The sequence below is a fragment of the Macrotis lagotis genome, chromosome 1, assembly GCF_037893015.1.
Source record: "Macrotis lagotis isolate mMagLag1 chromosome 1, bilby.v1.9.chrom.fasta, whole genome shotgun sequence".
NCBI classification, from domain to species: domain Eukaryota; kingdom Metazoa; phylum Chordata; class Mammalia; order Peramelemorphia; family Peramelidae; genus Macrotis; species Macrotis lagotis.
This window is the reverse complement of record NC_133658.1, coordinates 686,243,284-686,265,918: the sequence shown is the minus strand read 5'-3', so window position 1 is coordinate 686,265,918 and position 22,635 is coordinate 686,243,284. Positions and strand designations below refer to the sequence as shown.

The 22,635-nt window shown below is 33.7% G+C and overlaps 1 protein-coding gene across 10 annotated transcripts in view; it reads right to left on the bottom strand.

Moving 5' to 3' along the window:
• The window catches only part of LNPK (lunapark, ER junction formation factor), a 108,913-nt gene that overhangs the window by 37,799 nt on the left and 48,479 nt on the right, over positions 1-22,635 (bottom strand). For 9 of the 10 annotated variants that reach the window (XM_074215646.1, XM_074215647.1, XM_074215652.1 and 6 more), the window contains 2 exons: positions 21,442-21,500; positions 17,892-17,932 (listed from right to left, as the gene is read on the bottom strand). In XM_074215646.1, the coding sequence (XP_074071747.1) occupies positions 17,892-17,932; positions 21,442-21,500 (100 nt within the window). Of the gene's footprint in view, positions 1-3,714; positions 3,836-17,891; positions 17,933-21,441; positions 21,501-22,635 lie in introns of those variants that run through there. The other variant, XM_074215655.1, reaches the window with a different exon arrangement.

Below are 22,635 nucleotides of genomic sequence, written 5' to 3'. Positions count from 1 at the left end.
ACTTAATTATCTCTTAATTATCATCTGGCTGGGCTGCTACAAGAGGCTCAGAACATATCTTCCTGCCTGGTCTTTTGCCTTACTGAAATCAAATTTTCCTATCATTGTAAGACCAAGCCCTATATAGTTGCCTATTTCCATTTCATGTTTAATTTAGACTCCTTGACCTGGTATTCAATGCCCTCAATAATCGCAGTTTCTCATTACTACTCCCCTCCAAGTTCTCTATGCTGTTGCTTGTCAGTACCAGATCTTAGGTCACAATGTTTACTATGATTTTTCTTCTTGACTATGCAGATTTTTTTTCATATAGAGGCAAAGTGATATTGAGGGGAAATAAGGTAATGAAGCATTAAAAAATGCACAGAAAAGAATGAAGGCAAAAAAAGGTTCACAGGGATGTAAAGATAGCTTTGAGCTATGTTTAGTATATATATATATTTAAAAGAAAAACAAACTGGATATAACAGTACAGTTTCTTATTCAATTTTTTTCCTGTTATACTCTGTATATGAAAATACCCATTTTACATGGTGTTTGTTAAATTTTGTTTTTCTTCACAGAATTTTTCTTACGTTTGTAATGTTCTCATCACACTCTCCAGGTTTAACAAAGCTTACTAAAAAAACTACCTACTCTATAATGGTTTTTCTAATACAATTACTCCAATCACCCTCCCTTGTCCCATCCCCATCAATGATAATTGGTTTTTATTTATTATTGTAAGGTCTGCTAAATGCTTTACAAATATTTAACTTTTTAAATTCATTTGATCCTCAAAATGTGAGGCAGGCACTAAGGATAGTTGTCGTTATGTCCCATACTTCATGATCTCATGGACCATAAGTATGCCAGGTCCTTGTATCCGCCACTATTTCTCAAAGGTTGACCAAGTTCATGCTCACTGTTTCCATGACAATATTTCTCTATTTTATCCCCTATTGTCCCCTTTTCCTTTTGCCTTCATCTTTCCCACCATCAGGGATCTCTTTCATTATGTGGCCAAAATAGTTAAACTTAAGCTTCACTATTTGACCTTCCAATGAATAGTCTGACTTAATTTAATTATTGGTATCTGAAGAACTCTCAAAAATCTTCTCCAGGACCACAACTTTTTTTAATTGTTAGGATTGTTTTTCTTTTTAAAAAAAAATTGTATTGATCTTAAGCTTCAAGTCAGCTTTTATACTTTCTTCTTTCACCTTCATCAAGGCACTTCTTAATACCTCTTCTCTTTCTGCCATCAAAGTGGTATTATCTGCAAATTTAAGTCTGTAGATATTTCTACTGGCAATCTTATTTCCAGCTTTTGATTCATCCAGCCGAGGAAAATCAGAAGATTAATTTCATTTACCCATGGCTATACAGCTAGTAACACACTACCAGGAATGATCTTCCCTTTCCCACACTTCAAAAAGTCACCTCTCTTGTCAATTAATGACTTATTTTATTATAGTTATTTGTAAATAGCTAGAAAGGCAGGAAAAGAAGGATGTTAGTATGGTATCTTCAAGTGAAAGAGAAGACATCCATCATAAACATAATTAGGGTCCAGTGTCCAGGACTTTGCTCAAATCCCAAAAATTGAGATGGTAATCCCTGGTCAGGCCCTGATTTACTACCTTGGCCCTTGTCTCACTACCTTCACCTTCTCCCAGACACAAGTGGTTTTGACTTAGTCCAAGATCAATGTCAACAGTTCTGTCTCACCCCAATGAGAGCCCTTTCTCCCTGCTTGCTCAAAGTGCCATAATTATCAGTTATGTATTATACAAAACAAAGAGATTAACAGTTTAATATCCATTAAGTTCAATAAGTCAAGGAGTGTAAGGACTGAGAAAAGTCACTGAATTTGGCAACTGGAAAGTTAAGGGAGACCTTAAAATAAACAATTTGAATAAAGAAACAGAAACAGAATGAAGACTGCAAAGGGTCTGGAGAAATAAAGGGGGAATGGAAAAGTAGAAACAAGATGCAGTCAAATTTTTTCAAAAAATTTGGCTGCTAAATGAGGAGAGAAGGACAGTTCCTAGAAGAATAAAAGGGTCAAAAAAAAGTAATTGTTTAGGCCTGGTGAAACTTAAGCACACTTGTAAGCAGATGGAAAAAAGCCATCAAGAAAGGAGAAATTGAAGCTAAAATAAGATTAAGGCTATTTTTTAAATTCCTCCCTGATTCTCTATCACACTCCTCACAGCAGCTATTCTAAACCTCTTTTCTCCTAATACCTCTCAAAGCATTCTTCTCAGAGGAAGACCTCATCTCACATTACTGAGAAAATAGAGAGCATCCATCATGAGCTTCCTCTTGTCAACAATTGTACATATCAAACCCTCTTAATATCATTCCCCATTCTTTCCTCTAGTTTCAAGTGAAGAGATAATTCTCACCAGGGCCAACCCCACTATTTGACCCCTCCCAATTCTTTTAGGAAGAATTTGGCTATTGATTATCCCCTCCCTTTCTTGACCATTTTGAATTTCTGTCTACTACTCTCCTTGCTTCCTACAATCATGCCTAGGTTTTCCCTCTTGACCCCAAGTTATCAATCTCTCTCTTCCTTTTTGCAGACTAAACTGTCTCCATTTCCTCTCCTCTCAAATAATTTCTTAGCTAAGGGCTAGTTTTGACCTGAAATTGCTTTCTACAAAGTAGCTAATGATCTCTCAAACATTCAGATATAATAACTTTTCTCAGCCTTTCTATATTTAACATTTTCCTTCTGTATGCTCTTGTATCTGTGGCTCCATCAGTTCTCCTACTGGTCTCACAGGTCCTTCTCAGACTCCTTTGCTGATCATAATTTATATGCTACCTGTTTACTATTAGGTAAATGTGAAGTTTCAGAATTGAACCCTCTTCTCTCTCTACATGCTTTCTTGGTGATTTTATTAGCCCAAGATCATTTCAATTATCTCCTTCAAAATCTATGACCCAATATATCTAACTCTAGCTTCCATCTTGGACACCAATTCTATATTGCCAGATATCACATGAAAATTTTGAAATATATAGAGCTTAGATATCTCAAACAAAACACGTCTAAACAGAATTTATCTTCACCATCAAACTCACATATCTTCCAAACTTCCCTATTTAAAGTTAGACTCTATTATCCTTCCAAAAATCCCAGGGTTACAACCTTAAGAGTCCTCGTTCTTTAATTTCCCTCATTCTAAATATGCAATCACTTTTCAAATCATGTTCAAAGAATCATACAATCACAGAACCTTATAGAAGCTTCCATCATACATGAAAAGAATCTCCACTATAACAAACAAATAATTATCCAGTCTGTTTTAAGACTTCCAAAGAGGAAGCATTCACCACCTTTCAAGGCAGTCCATTGCACTTTGGGGTAATTTAAATTGTTAGAAAGTTGTCCTGTTATCAAGCCCAAATTTCCTTCTTTGCAATTACTTTTTGTTTGTTTGGGTTTTTTTGTTTTTTATTACAAGGTAATGGGGTTAACTGACTTGCCCAAGGTCACACAGCTAGGAATTATTAAGTGTCTGAGGCTGGATTTGAATTCAGGTCCTCCTGACTCCAGGGCCAGTGCTCTAACCACTATGCCACCTAGTTGGCGCCTTCTTTGCAATTTCTACCCAATGCTCCAGGTCCTGTCCTCTGGGGGAAAAATAGAACAAATCTAATCCTTCCTCCAAAGGACAGTCCTTCAAATATCTGAAGATAGTTCTCAGGTCACTCACTCACCAGGTCTTCTCTTCTTTAGGATAAACATCCTCAATCTATTAACAGATCCTCATTTCAAGGCCTCATTCACCATTCTGGTTATAGTCTCTAGGGTGTCCCTCTTATACTTTAGTGCCTAGAACTGAACACAATATTCAAAGTAATATCAGATAAGGTGAAAGTATAGTGGAACTATTATCTCCCTATTTCTGAAAACTCTACTTCTTTTAAAGAAACTCAAGATCACTTGGCTTTTTTGGCTACCACATCACACTGGACTCATACTTAGCTTGCAGTCCGCTAAAAGAACACAGATCTTTTTCTCAGAACAAGTGCTCATTAACCATGCTTCTACCATTTTGCAGTTGTGAAGTTGATTATTACATCTACACATAACACTCCATTGTTTATCCTACTGATTTTTATTAAATTCAACCCAATATTCCAAACAGTAAAGATATTTTTGTATCCTCTTAATATGGCCACAAACACTTCTGAATCTTTTTCGATTTATTATTGTCTAGTCCAAGAGTTGGAAAACTATGGTGTATGGGTTAAAACTGATCCACCATTTGTTTTCTGTAGAACCCATGAACTAAAAACTTTTATTTTTATAAACCATTAACCATTTACATGATCATCTTACAACTAAAGTCCTTCCCTTACTTTACTGAGAAAATGGAAGCCATCTGACAGGGATTTATTTTTCTCCTTATTCTCTGAATCTCAAAAACTTTTGATATCATGTCCCTCTTTTTCCTCAGTTTCAGACAACTCTTTGACATATATTTACTTCTCATCCCTATTAGCATCATCATATTGTTACATTAATCATTCACATTCTCTATCTCTAATCTTCAATCTCTTGTTTCCTACCCACTGCCTTCCAACAAGTTTAAAGTGAGATGTGCTGGAACCAGCTTGTGCCAATTTGCAGGAGCTAATACTTAAATTCAGTATGAACAAATACACCTCAGAAACTGGCGAACACAAATCAGGATCTAATTCATTGTTTTGTTGATATAGTCCCCTACTTGCTGTCCTTTACAATCTGACTTCCAGTCTCTGTGCAGATGAAATTACTCTGTTCAAAATTACCTATTAATTTATTAATTGCCAAATCTGATATCCTTTCTCAGGCCTAATTTAAAATTAAACCAATTTTACTTTGATAACTTCCCTTAGGCCAGGGCTCCAAAGGATTGCTCTCCTTTTGTTACTGTGCTTAATTTAAGTAGAGATAATTTCAAATATATATTGCTATAAAATTAGGGTGACATTTCAACTAGTCCTTAATGGGGTTTATTTATTCCAAAACTAAATCAAATTTCTCATGTGGGCTATAACATACACTTCTGAGCCAAATCATTTGTCATCCACCTTGTCCTAATATTTATTCACTAGTTGTTTCAGCATGTGTCTTATTTCTCACCTAACTAAACAATAAACTTTTGAGAATTAGTGAGGTCTTTTTACTACTTTGCAACCTCCCTAGAATCTATTAAAATATTACAACACAATTTTAAAATATACTTTCCCGTATTTTTCTGAATGGGAATAGATTAGTTCACAATGTCATCTGATCTGCCTTTGATCCAATGATCTGCATCATATGTAAAAAAGCAAGGATTAAGGAATTTTGGCATAAATGTGGGATAGGCAGGGATTAGAAGATTTTAGCTGATTCCTAGAGCATTGAGCAAAATTAACAGGGGGTTCCTTATGAGATACAGGCCTGTGTAATGGAAAAAACACAAGACTTGGTGAATTTTGAATTTCACCCTTGGCATTTACTAGTTCTGTGAACAAAAGCAAATTGGTTAATCTCTACAAGTTTAATTTTTCTCAAATGTAAAATGGAGATAATGCCTAGGATGTTTTAAGGCTCAAACAAAATAATGCAAAATATCAATTAGTATCATGATCAAGGACATGCTCTAACAAAATGAGCTACAGCAAATCCTTGAAAACATGGATTGAGACTTGTATAAAAATTAAAGAAATTTCTTAGTAGAAAGACCATTGACCTTTAAAAAGTTAACTGTGACAATAAACACAAAATCAAGGAATTTGATAAAACAGTAAAAAAAAATCTGTTTTAGAAAGCTAAACTGCTTACAAACTAAATGCTTACTTGATAAAGAACAATTAAATTTCCATATAATCTACATTTGGATAATAGGAGACTATATGTATTCATATAGTTCCACAAAGAAATAAAATTTTAGCTTTTATGTCAGCCTTTTCCCCTCTCTTTTATTTAGCTCTTCAAAATTCTACTTAAGGTACAATTATAATTCATCAAATGAAAAAAGGCACTATAAAGACAAATACAGATAAATACCATGTTATTTGCAATGTTACACCAAAAAGGAGTAAGATTACTTGTATGAATATAAGTAGGTTCACAAAGGATTTAGAATCACTCATAAATTCATAAATTATGGAGAATATCCTCCAACAATAATCAGTTGATATCTCTTTCACATATAGACAAGGGATCTGAATTATAAAATTAATATAACCAGTAAAAACATTCTTATTTAAAGGATTTGGTGCTATGCTACACTGTTTGTACACAGCACAAGGCAAAGGTAAACCAAAGAGTTGTAAATAAACTAAGTCAGAGGGCTACTATTCACTTTCCAAACATTAAGTCTCATCTATAACTCTCCTTATCTTCCCCCGCCCCCCATTATACAGAGTTAAATCAGCCCACCAAAAATAAAGCTACAGTTCAAAGGGTGGAATATTATCTACATAACATACCTAATTTCTCCTACACTAAGTTCATTATATCTTTTTCACTTGCTATGTCAATACATAGCCATTAATTCTACATACCACAACAAGAGATGATTTTAATTCATTATGAATATAATTCTTAAGCAGCTAAGCATACAGTAGATAAAGCACTGGCTGTGCAATCAGGAAGATAGTAGCTCAAATTCAGCCTTGGCCACATGACACTAGCCATGTGACCTTAGACAGGACACTTAATCCTAATTGCCTTGCATTGAGAACCATCTCCAGTTATTTTGATGTCTATTTGGCCACTGGACCTAGATGGCTCTGAGGAAGAAAGTGAGACTTGGTGACTTAGCATAGCACCCCTCTCACTCAAATCCAATTCAAGTGCTTGTTATGGCATCACCTCCTTGATGTCATGGTCTTTTTCTTCAAAGATGGAAGACAAAGATTATGAATATAATTCTACTTAAACTAAACTATTTGGAATTTCTTTTCAATTTTATGAGTTTGTTATTATTGGGTACTATTATTTTTTCTAGCCATTTCTTATCAAGTTCAATTTACTAAAAAATGTATACTAGAGTTCTCTCTATAATATTTATGCTATAGGAGCAGCAAAATTCATAAAACATTTTTAAATTACTTAAATTTATTTAATTTATTAAAAGGAGGGGCAGCTAAATGTCCCAGTAGATGGAGGACTGGTTCTGGAGTCAGGAGGACCTGAATTCAAACTTGCCCTCAGTCACTTAATAATTACTTAGCTGTGTGACCTTGGGTAAATAAGTCACTTAACCCCTTTTGCCTTGCAAAAACTAATGGGTGTGTATGTGTGTGAGTGCATGCGTATGTATACGCACGCACACACACAAACATATATATATATAGAAAACAAGTTTTTAATTAAACATAAAAAAGCATTTTATTTCTAAGTTCTTTTTAAAGAACTTAGTTCTTCTAAGTTCTTTTTAAAGAAGTAATTTTTTTTTTGCAAAGGAATGGGGTTAAGTGGCTTGCCCAAGGCCACACAGATAGGTAATTATTAAGTGTTTGAGGCTGGATTTGAACTCAGATACTCTTGACTCCAGGGCTGGTGCTCTATCCACTGCACCACCTAGCCACCCCAGAACTAAATTCTTTCTAAAGAACTATATAGTTCAGTGAAAAAGCTGTTTTTTCCTGTACAACCATGCCTTATTTACAAAGAATGTGCCAAAGAGAGATATTCTTGAGAAGTGTATTTTCCAGATGAATGAAAATTGCTTTTTAAGAGTCTGAATTTTTTATCTTACCCTTTGTATTAAAGTCTTCCATGCCATAACACATAAAATGCAATTTAATCTTTGATGTCCTACCTAACCTAGGATCACACCACCAAAAAAAAGCACCTAAAAACTTGTAGACCCCTAGAACCAGATCTGAAAACATCAACACAAAAAAAAAGCCTGAAGTTTGGGACAATCCACTCTGACTCTCAGAACACAACTCTAACATAAAATTCAAAGTCAAGAAATAAGATGAAAAAATGATCAAAAATAGAATTTGACCATAACAAGTAGCTGTAGTGGCGGGGAAGACCAGGATGTAAATTCAAAATAAGATAGCAATGTGAAAACAGCTGCAAAAAAAAGCCTCAAAGAAAAATGTTAATTGGATCCAACAAGTCTAACAAGAGTTTAAAAAAAAAAGAGAGAGAGATAAGAGTGGCAGAGGAAAAAAATTGGAAAAAGAAATGATCTGATGTTAGAAAACTATGAAAAGAGAATTAATAGTTTGGTAAAAGAGGCACAAAAACTGATATGAAGAAAATGGGCCAGGATGAGTTGGCACAGAGGATGGAGCACCAGCCTTGGAGTCAAGGACCTGAGTTCAAATTTGACCTTGGATATCTAATAATTACATAGCTATGTGACCTTGGGCCTCACTTAACCCAATTGCCTTGTAAAAAGAAAATAACATCTTTAAAAAAGCAGAATTAGCTAAATAGAAAAAATTCAAAAGCTCACTGAAGAAAATAATTCCTTAAAAAACTTAAAATTGGGCAAGTGAAAGCTATTGACTTCAGAAGAAATGAAAAAATAATAAAACAATAAGTTAAAAGAATAAAAACATAGAAGAAAATGTGAACTATCTCACAGGAAAAACAAGTCACTTGGAAAATAGATCAAAGATAGACCATTTAAGACTTATTGGCCTAAAAGAATCAGAAATTGAATGAATGTCCATCATTTGGGGAATGGCTTAATAAACTGTGGTGTATGTATTGTTCTATTAGAAACCAAGAGGGATGGGAATTCAGTGAAGCCTGGAAAGATTTGTATGAACTAATGTTTAGCAAGATGAGCAGAACCAGTAGAACATTGTACACCCTAACAGCAACATGAGAGTGATGATCAACCTTAATGGACTTGCTCATTCCATCAGTGCAACAATCAGACACAATTTGGGGGTATCTGTGATGGAGAATACCAGTTGTATCCAGAGAAAGAATTGTAAAGTTTGAACAAAGACCAAAGACTATTACCTTTAATTTAGGGGGAAAAACAATTATCATTATCTTATTATGTAATTTTGCTATCTCTTATAATTTCTATTTCTTCCTTAAGGATATGATTTCTCTCTCATCACATTCAACTTAGATCAATGTATACTATGGAAACAATGTAAATACTAATAAACTGCCTTCTGGGGGGGGGTAGGGGAAAGGAAGTGAGATTGGGGGAAAAATTGTAAAATTCAAAATAAATAATTAATTTGTTTAAAAAAAAGACTTATTGGTCTACCTCAAAGTCATGATCAAAGAAAGAGCCTAGATATCATATTTCAAGAAACTATCAAGGAAAATTGCTTCATATCTTAGATGTATGGGGTCAGATAGGACTGGAAAGAATTCACTAATCACCTTCTTAAAGAGATCTCAATATAAAGACTCCCAGAAAAATTTATTTTCACTTTATTTACAGTCAAATTTCAGAGCTCCCAGTCAGGAAGAAAATATAGCAAGCAGCCAGAAAGAAACAATTCAAATATTGTTTGAAACAGAGCAAAGGGGCTTAGAATATGATATTCCGGATATTGCAGAAGGCAAAGAAATTAGTATTACAACCAGGAATCATCTACCCAGCAAAAGTGGGCATAATCTTCGGAGGAAGGGGGGAAAGTGGACATTTAATGAAATAAGACTTGCAAGCATTCTTTTTTTTTGAATGCATTCATTTTTTATTTTTTAAAATTTATTTTTTCTACCCATATATACATGCATATTTTTAAGTTACAAAATTTCCTTCCACCATTCCTCCCTTCCCACCTCCCTCCCCTCAGAAGCAAACTGTTAAGTTAGCATTGTACATACATACATATTTTGATAAGCATGTTTACAGAGTCGCAATTTTTGGTATGAGGAATCAGGATTAAGGGAAAGAGATGAATAAGAGATAATTTTTATAGTGTTTATCAGATTCTGAAGGTTTATTTGTGTGTGTGTGTGTGTGTGTGTGTGTGTGAGTGTTTTGTTTTGTTTTTCTTCCTCTGGATAGGGTAAATATTATCCAAAGCCAGTCTAATAGGAAAATGCTCAACATAATTAAACATATCAATAGCAAAACCAACAGAAATCATGATTATTTCAATAGATAGTAACAGCCCTTTGATAAAATACCATATCCGTTCCTAGTAAAAACACTAAAAAAGTTTAGGAATAAATGGAGTTTTCATTAAAATAATAACATTGATCTAAAACCATCAACAAATATTATATTTAATGGGCATAAACTGAGCATTTCCAATAAAAGCAGGGATGAAACAAGGATGTCCATTAACACCATTACTAATCAATATAGTATTAGAAATACTAGCAGCAGCAATTAACAGAAGAAAAAGAAATTGAAGGAATCAGAATTGGCAGTGAGGAAGCAAAACTTTCACTCTTTGCAGATGATATGATGTTATACTTAGAAAACCGGAGAAAATTATCTAAATAGCTCCTTCAAACAATTAACAAATTCAGCAAAACAGCAGGATATAAAAATAGACCCACAAAAATGATTAGCATATCTATATATGAACAATAAAGTCCAAGAACAAGAGATAAAAAGAGAAATTCAATTTAAAATAACTATAGACAACATTAAATACTTGGGAATCTACCCTCCCAAGACAAACCCGGAAACTATATGAACACAATTATAAAGCACTTCTCAAATAAAGTCAGATCTAAATAATTGGAAAAATGTCAAATGCTCATAATTAAGTTGAGCTAATGTAATAAAAATGACAATTCTGCCCAAATTATATTACTTATTCAGTGCCATACCAAACTACTAGGCTAGGAAAAATACTAACAAAATTCATCTGGAGCAAAAAAAAGGTGACAAATAGCACGGGAACTGATGAAAAAAAATTTAAAGGAAGGTGGCCTAGCTCTACCAGATCTAAAACTATATTATCAAATCCCAGTCATCAAACTACCTGGCACTAGTTAAGAAACAAAGTAATGCACCATTGGATTAGGACAGGTTCAAAAGAAATCACAGAAAATGATTACAGCAATCTACTATTTGACAAACCCAAAGACATCAGCTTCTAGGATAAGAATTCACTGTCTGACAAAAATTTCTGGGAAAACTAGAAAATAGTATGGCAAAAAATAGGCATAGGTCCACATATCATTACCACATACCAAAATAAGGTCAAATTGGGTACAGGATTTAGACATTCATTCATTTTGAAATAAGCGACCAATACCCTTAAAACTTCATTTGCATGAAGTTGTGTCTTTGTAGTTATTCTCCTTGAATGCTTCTGTAACAATCTGATATCACTTCCAGGATACTTAGTGTATGGAATGACAGGAAGATGCAACATGAAATATACCAATCAAATTATGTTTTTCCCTGCTGAAACATTTAAATATTGCATTTGAAAATTTGGAATCATTATTATTTTAATCACGATGCTTAATTGTGATTGCATTTCATACATTTTTACAAAATTTCCTTGGTCTTTAAAGGCTTGTGATTAGAATTTGCTTCTGACCAAATCTGAGGTATTAAATTGAAAGATTTCTAACAACTAGGTGTAGAGAAAAATCAACTTAGTTCTAATGTTTCTGATAGTAAGAATATCATTTTTGGTGGTAAAATGAAATTATTTGTAAACAGCCCCATCTTTTTAGAATACCAGAATATCTAAAAGATAAAATGAAATAAGAATCTCATCTTATCCCACTTCCCCTTGTTTCTTTTTTCCTTTGCAAGTCAACATTATTATTATTATTATTATTACAATAATTTTGTTATAAGAATAAACATAAACCCTACTCACCCCAGAAGATGAGAAATCTCAAGAATAAAGAGAGAGAGGGAAAAAAAATGTACTTCAGTCTGTGTTCAGATTTCAATGACTCTGTCTCTGGGGTGAGTTGCTTTCTTTATCATAAGTCATCCAGAGAAGTTGCTTCAATATTTTTCCCACAGTTGCTATTACTAGCTGTATTTCCTTCCAATCTATTCCTCCCCACTCTCATTTATTCTATTCTCTCTCTCCTTTCATCCTGGCCCTGTCTAAAAGTGTGTTGTATTTGAGTACACTCTCCCTCAATCTTCCCTCTCTTCTATCACCTATTCCCCCCTCCCTCCCCCCATTCCCCCTTATTCCCCCTGACTCCCCTTATTCCATCCCTTTCTTCTCATTTTTCACTAGGGTAAGATAGATTTCTATATTCTATTAAATGTGTATGTTATTTCCTCTCTGAGCCATTTCTGATGAGGATGAAGGCTCACTCATTCCCCCTTGCCTTCCCCCATTCCACTCCATTGAAAAAGCTTTTTTCCCCCTCTTATGTGAAATTTCTTAGCTTCTTCTTCATCTCCTTTCCCTTCCTCCCAGTACTTTCCTTTATCACCCATTGACTCCATCTTTATACCATTATATTCCACTCCTTCCTGTGCCTTGACTATATACGCTCCTTCTAACTGCTCTTATAAATGAGAAAGTTTATATGAGTTATCAATATCTTCTTCCAATGCAGGAATACAAACAGTTCAGTATCATTAAGTTCCTCATAATGTTCCTCTTCTCATCCACCCCCTCTATGGTTCACCAGAATCCTGTACTTGGAGATCAAACTTGGGTTCAGATCTGGTTGTTTCAATAGGAAAGTTTCAAAGTCCCCTGTTTTATTGAAAGTCCATCTTGAAACAGGATGTTCAGTTTTGCTGGCTAGTTGATTCTCGGTTGTAAACCAAGATCTTTTGCCTTCCGGAATATCATATTCCAATCTGTACGAGCCCTTAATGTAGATGCTGCCAGATCCTGTGTAATCCTGACTATGGAACCTCAGTAGTTGAATTGTTTGTTTCTGGCAGCTTTTAGAATTTTCTCTTTGATTTGGGAGTTTTGGAATTTGACTATAATATTCCTGGAAGTTTTTCTTTTGGAATCTCTTTCAGGAGGTGACTGGTGAATTCCCTCAATTTCTATTTTACCCTCTGCTTCTAGGATCTAAGGGCAATTTCACTGTATTATTTCTTGAAAAAATGAAGTCTAGGTTCTTTTCCTGATTGAGGTTTTCAGGTAGCCCAATAGTTTTTAAATTATCTGGATCTGTTTCAAGGTCAATTTTTTTCCAATGAGATAATTCACATTTTCTTCTAATTTTTGGCTTTTTTGGAAGTTTTATTTCTTCCTAATTTTTTGCAAAGTCATCAAGCTTCCTTTAGTTCCATTCTGCATTTGAAGGAGTTCTTTTCTTCAGAGAGCTTTTTTATCTCCTTTTCCAGCTGGCCAATTCTGCTTTTTAAGGCATTCTTCTCATTTGCCTTTTGTTTTGCTTTTTCTATTAGGCCTAAACTGGATTTTAACATATTATTTTCTTCAGTATTTTTTTGTATTTCTTTCACCAAGCTATTGATTTGATTTCCATGATTCTTCTGCATCACTCTCATTTCTCCTCCCATTTTTTTCTTCCACCTTCCTTAATTGCTTTTCTATTTTATCTTATTATTTACTTATTTTTGCAAGGCAGTGGAGTTAAGTGGCTTGCCCAAGGCCACATAACTAGGTAATTATTAAATGTATGAGGTCGGATTTAAACTCAGGTACTCCTGACTACAGGGCCAGTGCTCTATCCACTGCACCACCTAGCCACCCCACTTAATTGCTTTTCAAAGTCTTTTCTGAGCTCATCCATAGTCTGAGCCCATTTTCTATTTCTCTTGGAGGTTTTGGATATGAAAACTTCAATTTTTTGTCGTCATCTGAGAATGTGTTTTGATCTTCCATGGAATTAAAGTAATTCTCTATAGTCAGATTCTTCTTTTTCTGCTATTTAATCATTTCCTCCGTCCAAGACTACTAAGTTACAGTAATTCCAAGGTTTCAGGGGACACCCCACTGGGACCTTTATTCCTCCAAGGTCTTATGCTCTCTTGCCTGTACTTTGATATGTAGATGACCACAGCACTTCCCTCTGCCCCGGAGCTATAAGGAAGAGTCCTGTTTGGCTATCTTAGTATGGAAGCCCAAACTGCAACCTGGATCTGAGTGTGGGCAAACAGCAGAGTCCTACCCCAAGGAAAAGCAGAGAAATTTCTACAGTATCCCCTGACCACCTTACCATCTATGAGCTGTACTCTGGAGGTGTAAGCTGCTTTCTCCAGATTCTCACTGCAGGTTCCTGGGCCAGTGCTCCTCATTCCACACTCATTCTGGTGTAGCAGAATTCTCTCCCCACCCCTTCAAGCTGTTCCAGGGCTATGCTGCAACCAGGGCTTTTTCCAACTCCTGGTCCTGGTGAAACACACCTTTCCCGCAGAACTTCTAAGTTATCTTGGACTGGGAAAATGTATTACTCAGTCTTTCTATGGGTTCTACCCCTCTAAATTTTAGCTAGAGTCATCATTTGATGGCTTTTGGAGTTTTGGGGAGAAGGAGCTCCCAGGAAATGCTGCCTTCAATGCCATCATCTTGGCTCCGCTCCCCCCTTCAAGCATAATTTTTTTAGGTTTTTACAAGGCAAATGGGGTTAAGTGGCTTGTCCATGGCCACACAGCTAGGTAATTATTAAGTGTCTGAGACCGGATTTGAACCCAGGTACTTCTGACTCCAGGGCTGGTGCTTTATCCACTGTGCCACCTAGCTGCCCCAGCATTCTTGATGAAAAGAATAACTAAATAGAAAATTTGACATTCAAAGGAGACTCATGGGAAGCACAGAAAGGTAAACATGAAAATGTAATCATAAGGAATTCCATAAAGATAAACTGTTTACATTCTCATAATGAAAGATTATATATATATATATATATATATATATATATATATATATATATATATATATATCCTAAGCTCTTTACCATCAAAGTAGTTAAAAGGAGCTTACAAGGACAGAGTCCATGGGTGTGAGTCAATTATGTTGGAATGATATCAAAAAAAAAATGAAGGGAGGAAAAAGGAGAAAGAAGTTAAACATAAGTTAAACAATGAAGAGTTTTTATAATGAAGGGGAAAATAGGGGAGAGGGAATGTTGCAGGCAGTACATAGAAATGTAACTTTATGTTTGTTCTTCGTCCTGGAAGAAGACCATGACATCAGAGAAGTTATGCCATAACAAGCACAAGATATGGCTTTGAGTGAGGGGGTGCTGCACTAAGTCACCAGCCTCACTTTCTCCTCCAGATCCAACTGGGTCCAGTGGCCAGATATGAATCAAGACAATTGGAGATAGTCCTGTATGGGAGGCAATCAGGGTTAAAGTGACTTGCCCAACATCACACAGTTAAAAAAGGTTAAGTGTACAAGGCCAGATTTATACTCAGGTTCTCCTGACTCCAGGGCTGATGCTCTATCCACTGGGCCACCTAGCTGCCCTAAATTGCATAGTATGGGGAAAGAATGTTGAATTTGGAAATGAGTTTGAAATTTTATTTTACCATATGTACCAGGGTTAATTGACTTGCCCAAGCTCACATAATTAGTAACCTAGGCAGGAATCAAACTCCAGTCCCACTGATTCCAAGGCCAGAGCTCTAAGAAAGAGGAGGGTGTAGAGTAAGGAATGATAAAAGGGAGGGTGGATTAAGGGAGGGAGGAGTGGTTAGAAACAAAACAGACTTAAGGAGAAAGAAGATAAAAAGAGAGAATAGAAGATAATGGAATGGAGTGAAATAGCTATCTATGAATGTGAATGGAATGAGCTCACCCATAAAATGAAACCAGATAATAGATTGGATTAGATACCAGAACTGAACAATATGTAGTTTACAAGAGACACATATAAAAGGGAAAGACACAGAATTAAAATAAGCTGAAGTAAAAAGGCAGGGGTAACAATCATCATCTAGATTCTAGGACAAAGGAAAAATAAAAATAGACCTAGTTAAGGAAACCATATTTTGCTAAAAGATACCCTAGATAACAAAGTAATATGAAAAAATTTTAGTTACTCTATCTGATAAGGACTTCATTTCTCAAATCTTAACTTAGTAAAATTTATAAAAATAAGAGCCACTTACTGTTAAGTGATCAAAGGATATAAACAAGCAGCTTTCTGAAGACATTAAGATTATCTACAGTTATATGCAAAAATGCTCTAAAATCACTCTTAATCAAAAACATGCAAATTAAAACAACTCTGAGGTGCCATCAGAAAAGGCAAGCTGGAGGAGATGGGGGGGAAAACAGTAATGAACTATTAGAGTTATGAATTGGCCCAATCATTTTCAAGAAAATTTTTGGAACTATGCCAAAAGGCTATAAAAGCTGTGCCTATTCCTTGGTCCAGCATTACTACAAAGTTCTTTTTGCAGTGGCAAAGAATTGGAAATCAAAAGCATGCTTATCAATTGGGGAATGGCTTAAATAAGATGTGGTACATGATTATGATGAACCACAATTGTGCTACAAGAAATGATGAGGGGAATGGTTTCAGAAAAATATAGCAAGACCTATATGAATTGAGGCAAAGTGCAGTGAGAAGAGCTGGGAGGCCATTATGTACAAAAACAGCAACGTTGTAATGATGATCAATTGTGAAAGACTAGGTTATTTGAACAATACAATGATCCAAAACAATTTCCAAAAAATCATGATGAAAACTGCTATCCACCTCCAGAGGGAGAAATGATGAACTCTGAGCACAAACTAAAGTATAATTTTCTGTTTTTCTTGCTTTATAAAAATGAAAATAATATAGCACATAACTTTGCAAAAAAATTTTTGGTATGATGCTTCAATGACTATTAAGTGTCTTAAAACTATTTAATCCTAAATGAATGCCTCCAAAACTGTTCTATCATTCTGTTTCTTCTCACTATCACTGGGCCTGGACCTGTTTCTCATAACTGTCATCACTTCTTGACCACTACTTCTCATTTCCACTACAGACTTTCTTCTTATCTCAGCTTCTTTCTTCTTCCTAATCTTCTTACTTTTTCCTGAAATCTCTTTGCCTTGGTACCAGCAGAGTTTGACTTTGACAGAATTCAACTAGACAATGACAGTACTCCTTTTTTCTGGTCTATCATAATAATCATGTTATAGTTTCTGAATCTGAATTTTATCATTCACAGATCTGAGACTGGATCAAACCAATACAGTAAGTGTTGACTACAAAGCAATTGCCATTGTTCATACTACAAAAATAATTTATAAAATAAAAGGGCTAATTTAACTTTTCTATTAAGAACTATGAGAGGCTTTGTGATATAATAGAGAGCTGGCTTCAGTATCAGGAAGACCTGGGCTCTCTGGCACATAATGGATGTATGACCAAGGGCAAGTTGATGAACCTCAAAATGCTTCCAGGAAATTATCTAAGACTTTTCAGGAAAGGTGCCCATTGCCATTGATAGAAGAAGTTCAAATAATCATAGAATTTGAGAGTTGAAAGGGACCCTTCATGGTTCATAACCAACCTAACATAGAAGTTTCCAATTTTTATTAAATCACATGCCTGACTTTTTTATCTATATAGTGTTAACCTCTAAAACATTTTTCTTATTAGAGCCCTTATGTCTAAACCTTAACTTCTGGATCATATGCCAATAGCATTGTCTATTGGTATATCAGAAGTCCATCTTGGGGCGGCTAGGTGGCACAGTGGATAGATAGAGCACCGGCCCTGGAGTCAGGAGTACCTGAGTTCAAATCCAGCCTCAGACACTTAATAATTACCTAGCTGTGTGGCCTTGGGCAAGCCATTTAACCCCATTGCCTTGCAAAAACTAAAAAAAAAGTCCATCTTAACCATTCTTTCCCCAATTCAATCATCATTACTCAAAAACAAACAAAATCACCTATATTTATTCAACTACTTGTCTAAAAGAATACTTTCTGGTGAAGTCCATTAATCCCCAGTCTCTCTGAGTCACTCATCCAATTCTGACCTTCATGTGAAAGCAGTCTTATTGAAGTTAATCTGTCCAAAACATCATTAAAAGCTTACTTACTATTTTTTTCTTCTGTGATTTTAAATCATCCAATGCTTCATCTAAAAAAAACAAGATTTTAATCAATGTTAGTGATTTTTAAAAACATAAATATGCTAAATATAAGGGAAAAAATTCTATTATATATTACCTAGTTATTTCAAAATTCTCATATGTAAATATTTATCTAAATATAACTTATCTATAATCATTCTTTAAAATAAAATAAACCACTTAACAGAAAGAGCACATCACCTACTCATGTTTTTAAAAAATTCATACATCTTCTATTATTTATTCCCCTCTCCTTTAAAGGTACAATTTTGAACATTAAAAATGCCTTTTTGCCTGCGAATGGTCTATATACTAATAGGGAAATGTTTTTAAAGGCTGGTGATAGGGGCAGCTAGGTGGCATAGTGGATAAAGCACCAGCCTTGGAGTCAGGAGTAATTGGGTTCAAATCCGGTCTCAGACACTTAATAATTACCTAGCTGTGTGGCCTTGGGCAAGCCACTTAGCCCCATTTGCCTTGCAAAAACCAAAAAAAAAAAAAAAAGGCTAGTGATAAATACTATGGAAGCAAATGACAGGCAATATTAAAATCTCAAAGTTCATCTTACTCATACTATACTTTTATGTATATACTGTCTCATAAGAAATACTTAAATGGTAATTTCAAATGAAGATGGAACTCTTCAAATATATATGAATTCTCCAATTTTTCATAACAAAAATAACAAGAGCCCTAATTACCAAAGACACGTATACTACCGTTGGAAATTATCTGTTGGAAAATAGTAAGGCATAGGTAGAAAATGTTGCCTTTGTTACAAATATCACTAAAATAAATGCTTTTGTTTTTAACTAAAACTATAAATAGATAATAAATAGAGAATCAGGCCAAGCTCTAAGTTAAGACAGCAAAATGTCTAGGAAACAACAATAGAAATTTTTAAAATGCCTTTTGATAAATGTACATCTTTAATACCAAAATTCAACATACATTTATCAAATTTATCAAATGTCTACAATGTGAAAGTCACTGTGCTAACACTACAAAATTCCACTTTTTATGATACCTCTTTATTTTAAGGCAGTGTCATATAACATAAAGAACAGTGGACTTGGTGTTTTGGTCTATATTGTAGCCCAAATATATACTAGCTTCTCTAAGCCTCAAGTTGCCCTGTGAGCAAAGTATAGATAATACTTAGGTCACCTATTTCAAACAGTTGTTGTGAGAAGAAGCATTTTGTAAAACTTAAAAGTATTATATAAATGTGACTATCAATACTATAATAAGTAAATTTACCTATATTACAATGAATGCTTACTGTGATAAGAACATAATTTTTAGACCTTGCTTTGTTCATTCACATAAATGCCTCAACAGTAAATTCATCAAAAATACAAAATTATTGAAATGTGGGTTGTTATGCTTTTTTTAAACTAGAAAAAAGCAATGTATAAAGGTTAAGTATCCAAAAGGTAAAATGCTCATTAGAGAGCTAACAGACCAAAAGGGTAAGAAATAGGAGACTGAAAAACATAAGCAGGATTACAAATATATAGTACTTTGCTTTATGAAATATATATTAATTTGAAAAAAGGTAAAATTACATTTTAAAATTATTACTTTAAAATTACTAAGTGAATTAATGTAAGTCCTTTTGGAACTAAAGAATTATTATTAGCATGAATCATCCTAATTTACCTAATTTTTCAAATTCAATTGTTCATGTATTGGATTTTCCTAAAAAAGGATACACCTGTACTTAAATTATAGACTGAACTGAAAAGGTCTGTATTTAAAGGAAAGTGAAATGAAAAAAATGCTTTATGTCTCTTATCACAATGGAAATCCTCAATAACAGGAAGCATGTCTTTTTACCTTCTTAGTGTGTAGTAAAAAGTTGTGAAATACACAAAACTTGTACTTTACAAAACTTTCACTTAAATTGTGAATGCATTTGATCCTTACAACAGCTCTGTGAAGTAGTTAATGAAAGCATGTTTATCCCTAGCAATCAAATGAGAAATGTAAAATTTAATTTAATTAGAAAGACTAGACCAAAGTCATAGTGACTCTATCAATGTGATAAGAAACATAAAATATGTATCTATTTGCACTAAAATCATTGTTTATTGGATAAAGAACTATATACTTAAAGGTTACTTTTCATGATAACAAAGGTATCCGAATTATATAATGAAATCTCACTGACTTTACAAAATTAGGAATGTGCCATCACATACCTAATAGACATGATCCACATAGGTAAATAAGGGAGGGAAAAATCTTCTAATTGCTGACAAAGAAATTAGGATTTCAACAGTGACCTACCCAGGTCTATGCCACTCATGTAGTAGTAATATTATTCCTACTGGTATCCTTTTGGGTCTTTTTAGAACTTTACCATTTTCCCACAGTCACAATATACCCTAAATTCACTGAAAGAAACATCCCATTTTTGGACTTCCATGAAAAAACAGGTCCAGATACAAAAATTTGTTTCCCTACTTAATTTTCATTAGCAAATAGAACTCCTGTAAATTTGTTTTTAATGGATAATTTTTTCTAGCTTAAGCATTCTTTAAATTTGACTTAAACTTTAGCAATTCCTCAAGTTTGAAATTTTTATAAGAGCAAAATGAAGTGCTCTGTGTAGTAAACATTTATTAGTAATTTATTATTTTATATGTAGCAATAAAAACATCTTGCACTGGGTTAATGGATTTGAATAAGGACTTAAGGTTTGTGATTGTAAGATTAGATCTAATTGTATTATTAATAGGATCAGAGACAATGATGTCAATAAATAAAAAGGTTTTAGAGTAACAATATTCCAGATTTTTCATTCTTAATATATAAGAATTAGTTTATTTGCAAAAGGCAAGTTTATTGCTCTTAACCAAGTTCTTTTTTTTATGTTTCTCCTAATTTAGGGGATAGGGTATTTTTTTGTTATTTTTTTTTTATTTTAAAAAGTCCTACAAGGGCAGCTAGGTGGCACAAGTAGAGAGAGCATCAGCCCTGCAGCCAGGAGTACCTGAGTTCAAATGCAACCTCAGACACTCAATAATTACCTAGCTGTGTGGCCTTGGGCAAGCCACTTAACCCTTTGCAAAAAAAAAAAAACCCTTAAAAAAAAGTCCTACAAATCAGGCAACACAGAAATATAGAAAATGAAAATTCTTATCCAAAACATATCAATATATACATATTTTTCAAGTCTTGAAATCAGGAGAGTTCAATATACTGTCTCTGGACCTTGTACCAGTAACCATGAGCAATTCCTTTGACTAATTAACATAAACTTATTTCAATTTGTTCATCAATAAAATGGCCTTTATTTTACATAGTAAAATGCCCTTGTAAAATCAAATATTATATATTAAAGAGCTTTATAAATATTAATACATTATAAATTCAGTTATTATTTAACATTAATTATTCAACATTATCATTTCTAAACTCAAATTCTCATGTAATTTATAAATTTATAAATTACAGAATTACTACAACAAAAATTTTACCTTACTTGTAAAAGTTAGAGAAACAGACTTACTATTTCTTTCTGTTCTCTTGGAAAAGAAGAAAATAAGTACTGTTCTTATGGTCCATATTCTGTGAGAGAAATAATTTAAAAACAAAAATTATCTTTGAGACAAATTAATAAAAATATTAACATAATTAGAGGCTTAGGAAGAGAACATAAACACATATTTTGCATTTAGAGATAACCAAGTTTAAAAGCACAACTTTCCTTATGTTGTAATATTCAAAAAGGGACACTAAGACAAAAAACTACCTAAAGTCAAACCAGAAATCTACTGTTTTAGTACATCTTCCCTCTAGAAAAATGTACTTAAAATGAAAGTGGAACAATGCAATAAAAAAAATCATATTTGTCATGTCTTCATCCAGCTTTCTATTCTAGTAGATCTTCCATTCAAAATAGAATGTTAAGTACCTGTATTTCCATTACTGAAATACAGATAAATTATATATATATATATACATATACATATATAATAAAAGCAGTTTTATAAGCTAGCTGTACAAAGATTTTCATAGAAATATTATACATAATTGCAAAAGATTACAAATAACCTAAATGTACAACAGTATAGGAACTGTAAAATAAAACGTAGTATATATTAATGTAATGAAATACATTTTTCCTATACTGTAAGAAATCATAAAAAAGAATTGTGCAGAATTTCTAATCAAAGAAAATAAATATCAATTAAAAAAATACCAAGACTTTTTGCACACTCCAAGATACATAGTGGTTAAATTTAACTATTTAATTTCTTCAATATAAAGGAAAGGAAATTCAAATAATGAAAGATTATTCTGAACCCATTAGGAAAAACAGGAGGGAATGGAATAAATGTGTTATAAAGATCAATGGAGCTCAAGATGCAACCCAGTTTGACCTATTTTGCAAATCTGATCTTAACCAAATATAAGAAAAGCTGGACATTCAATAATAAAGAGATATTTGAAACAATTTTAGAAAAGAAAACAAGAACTGAAGAGAATATTTACTTCTCAGACAACCAAAAAATGAAAGAGCAACTAAATAAAGCAACCAAGGATGGCAAGAGAGATAGCAAAAAGAAACTTTTTTGTCTAAATGTATACAAGGAGATAAGAAGTTAACAGTGGAGAAAAAGACTTGGGGCATTATAGGCAACATATGACAACATCCTGCCTATAAGTGAATTAATGCTGTAGCTTTCTTTTCTTCTTAGGA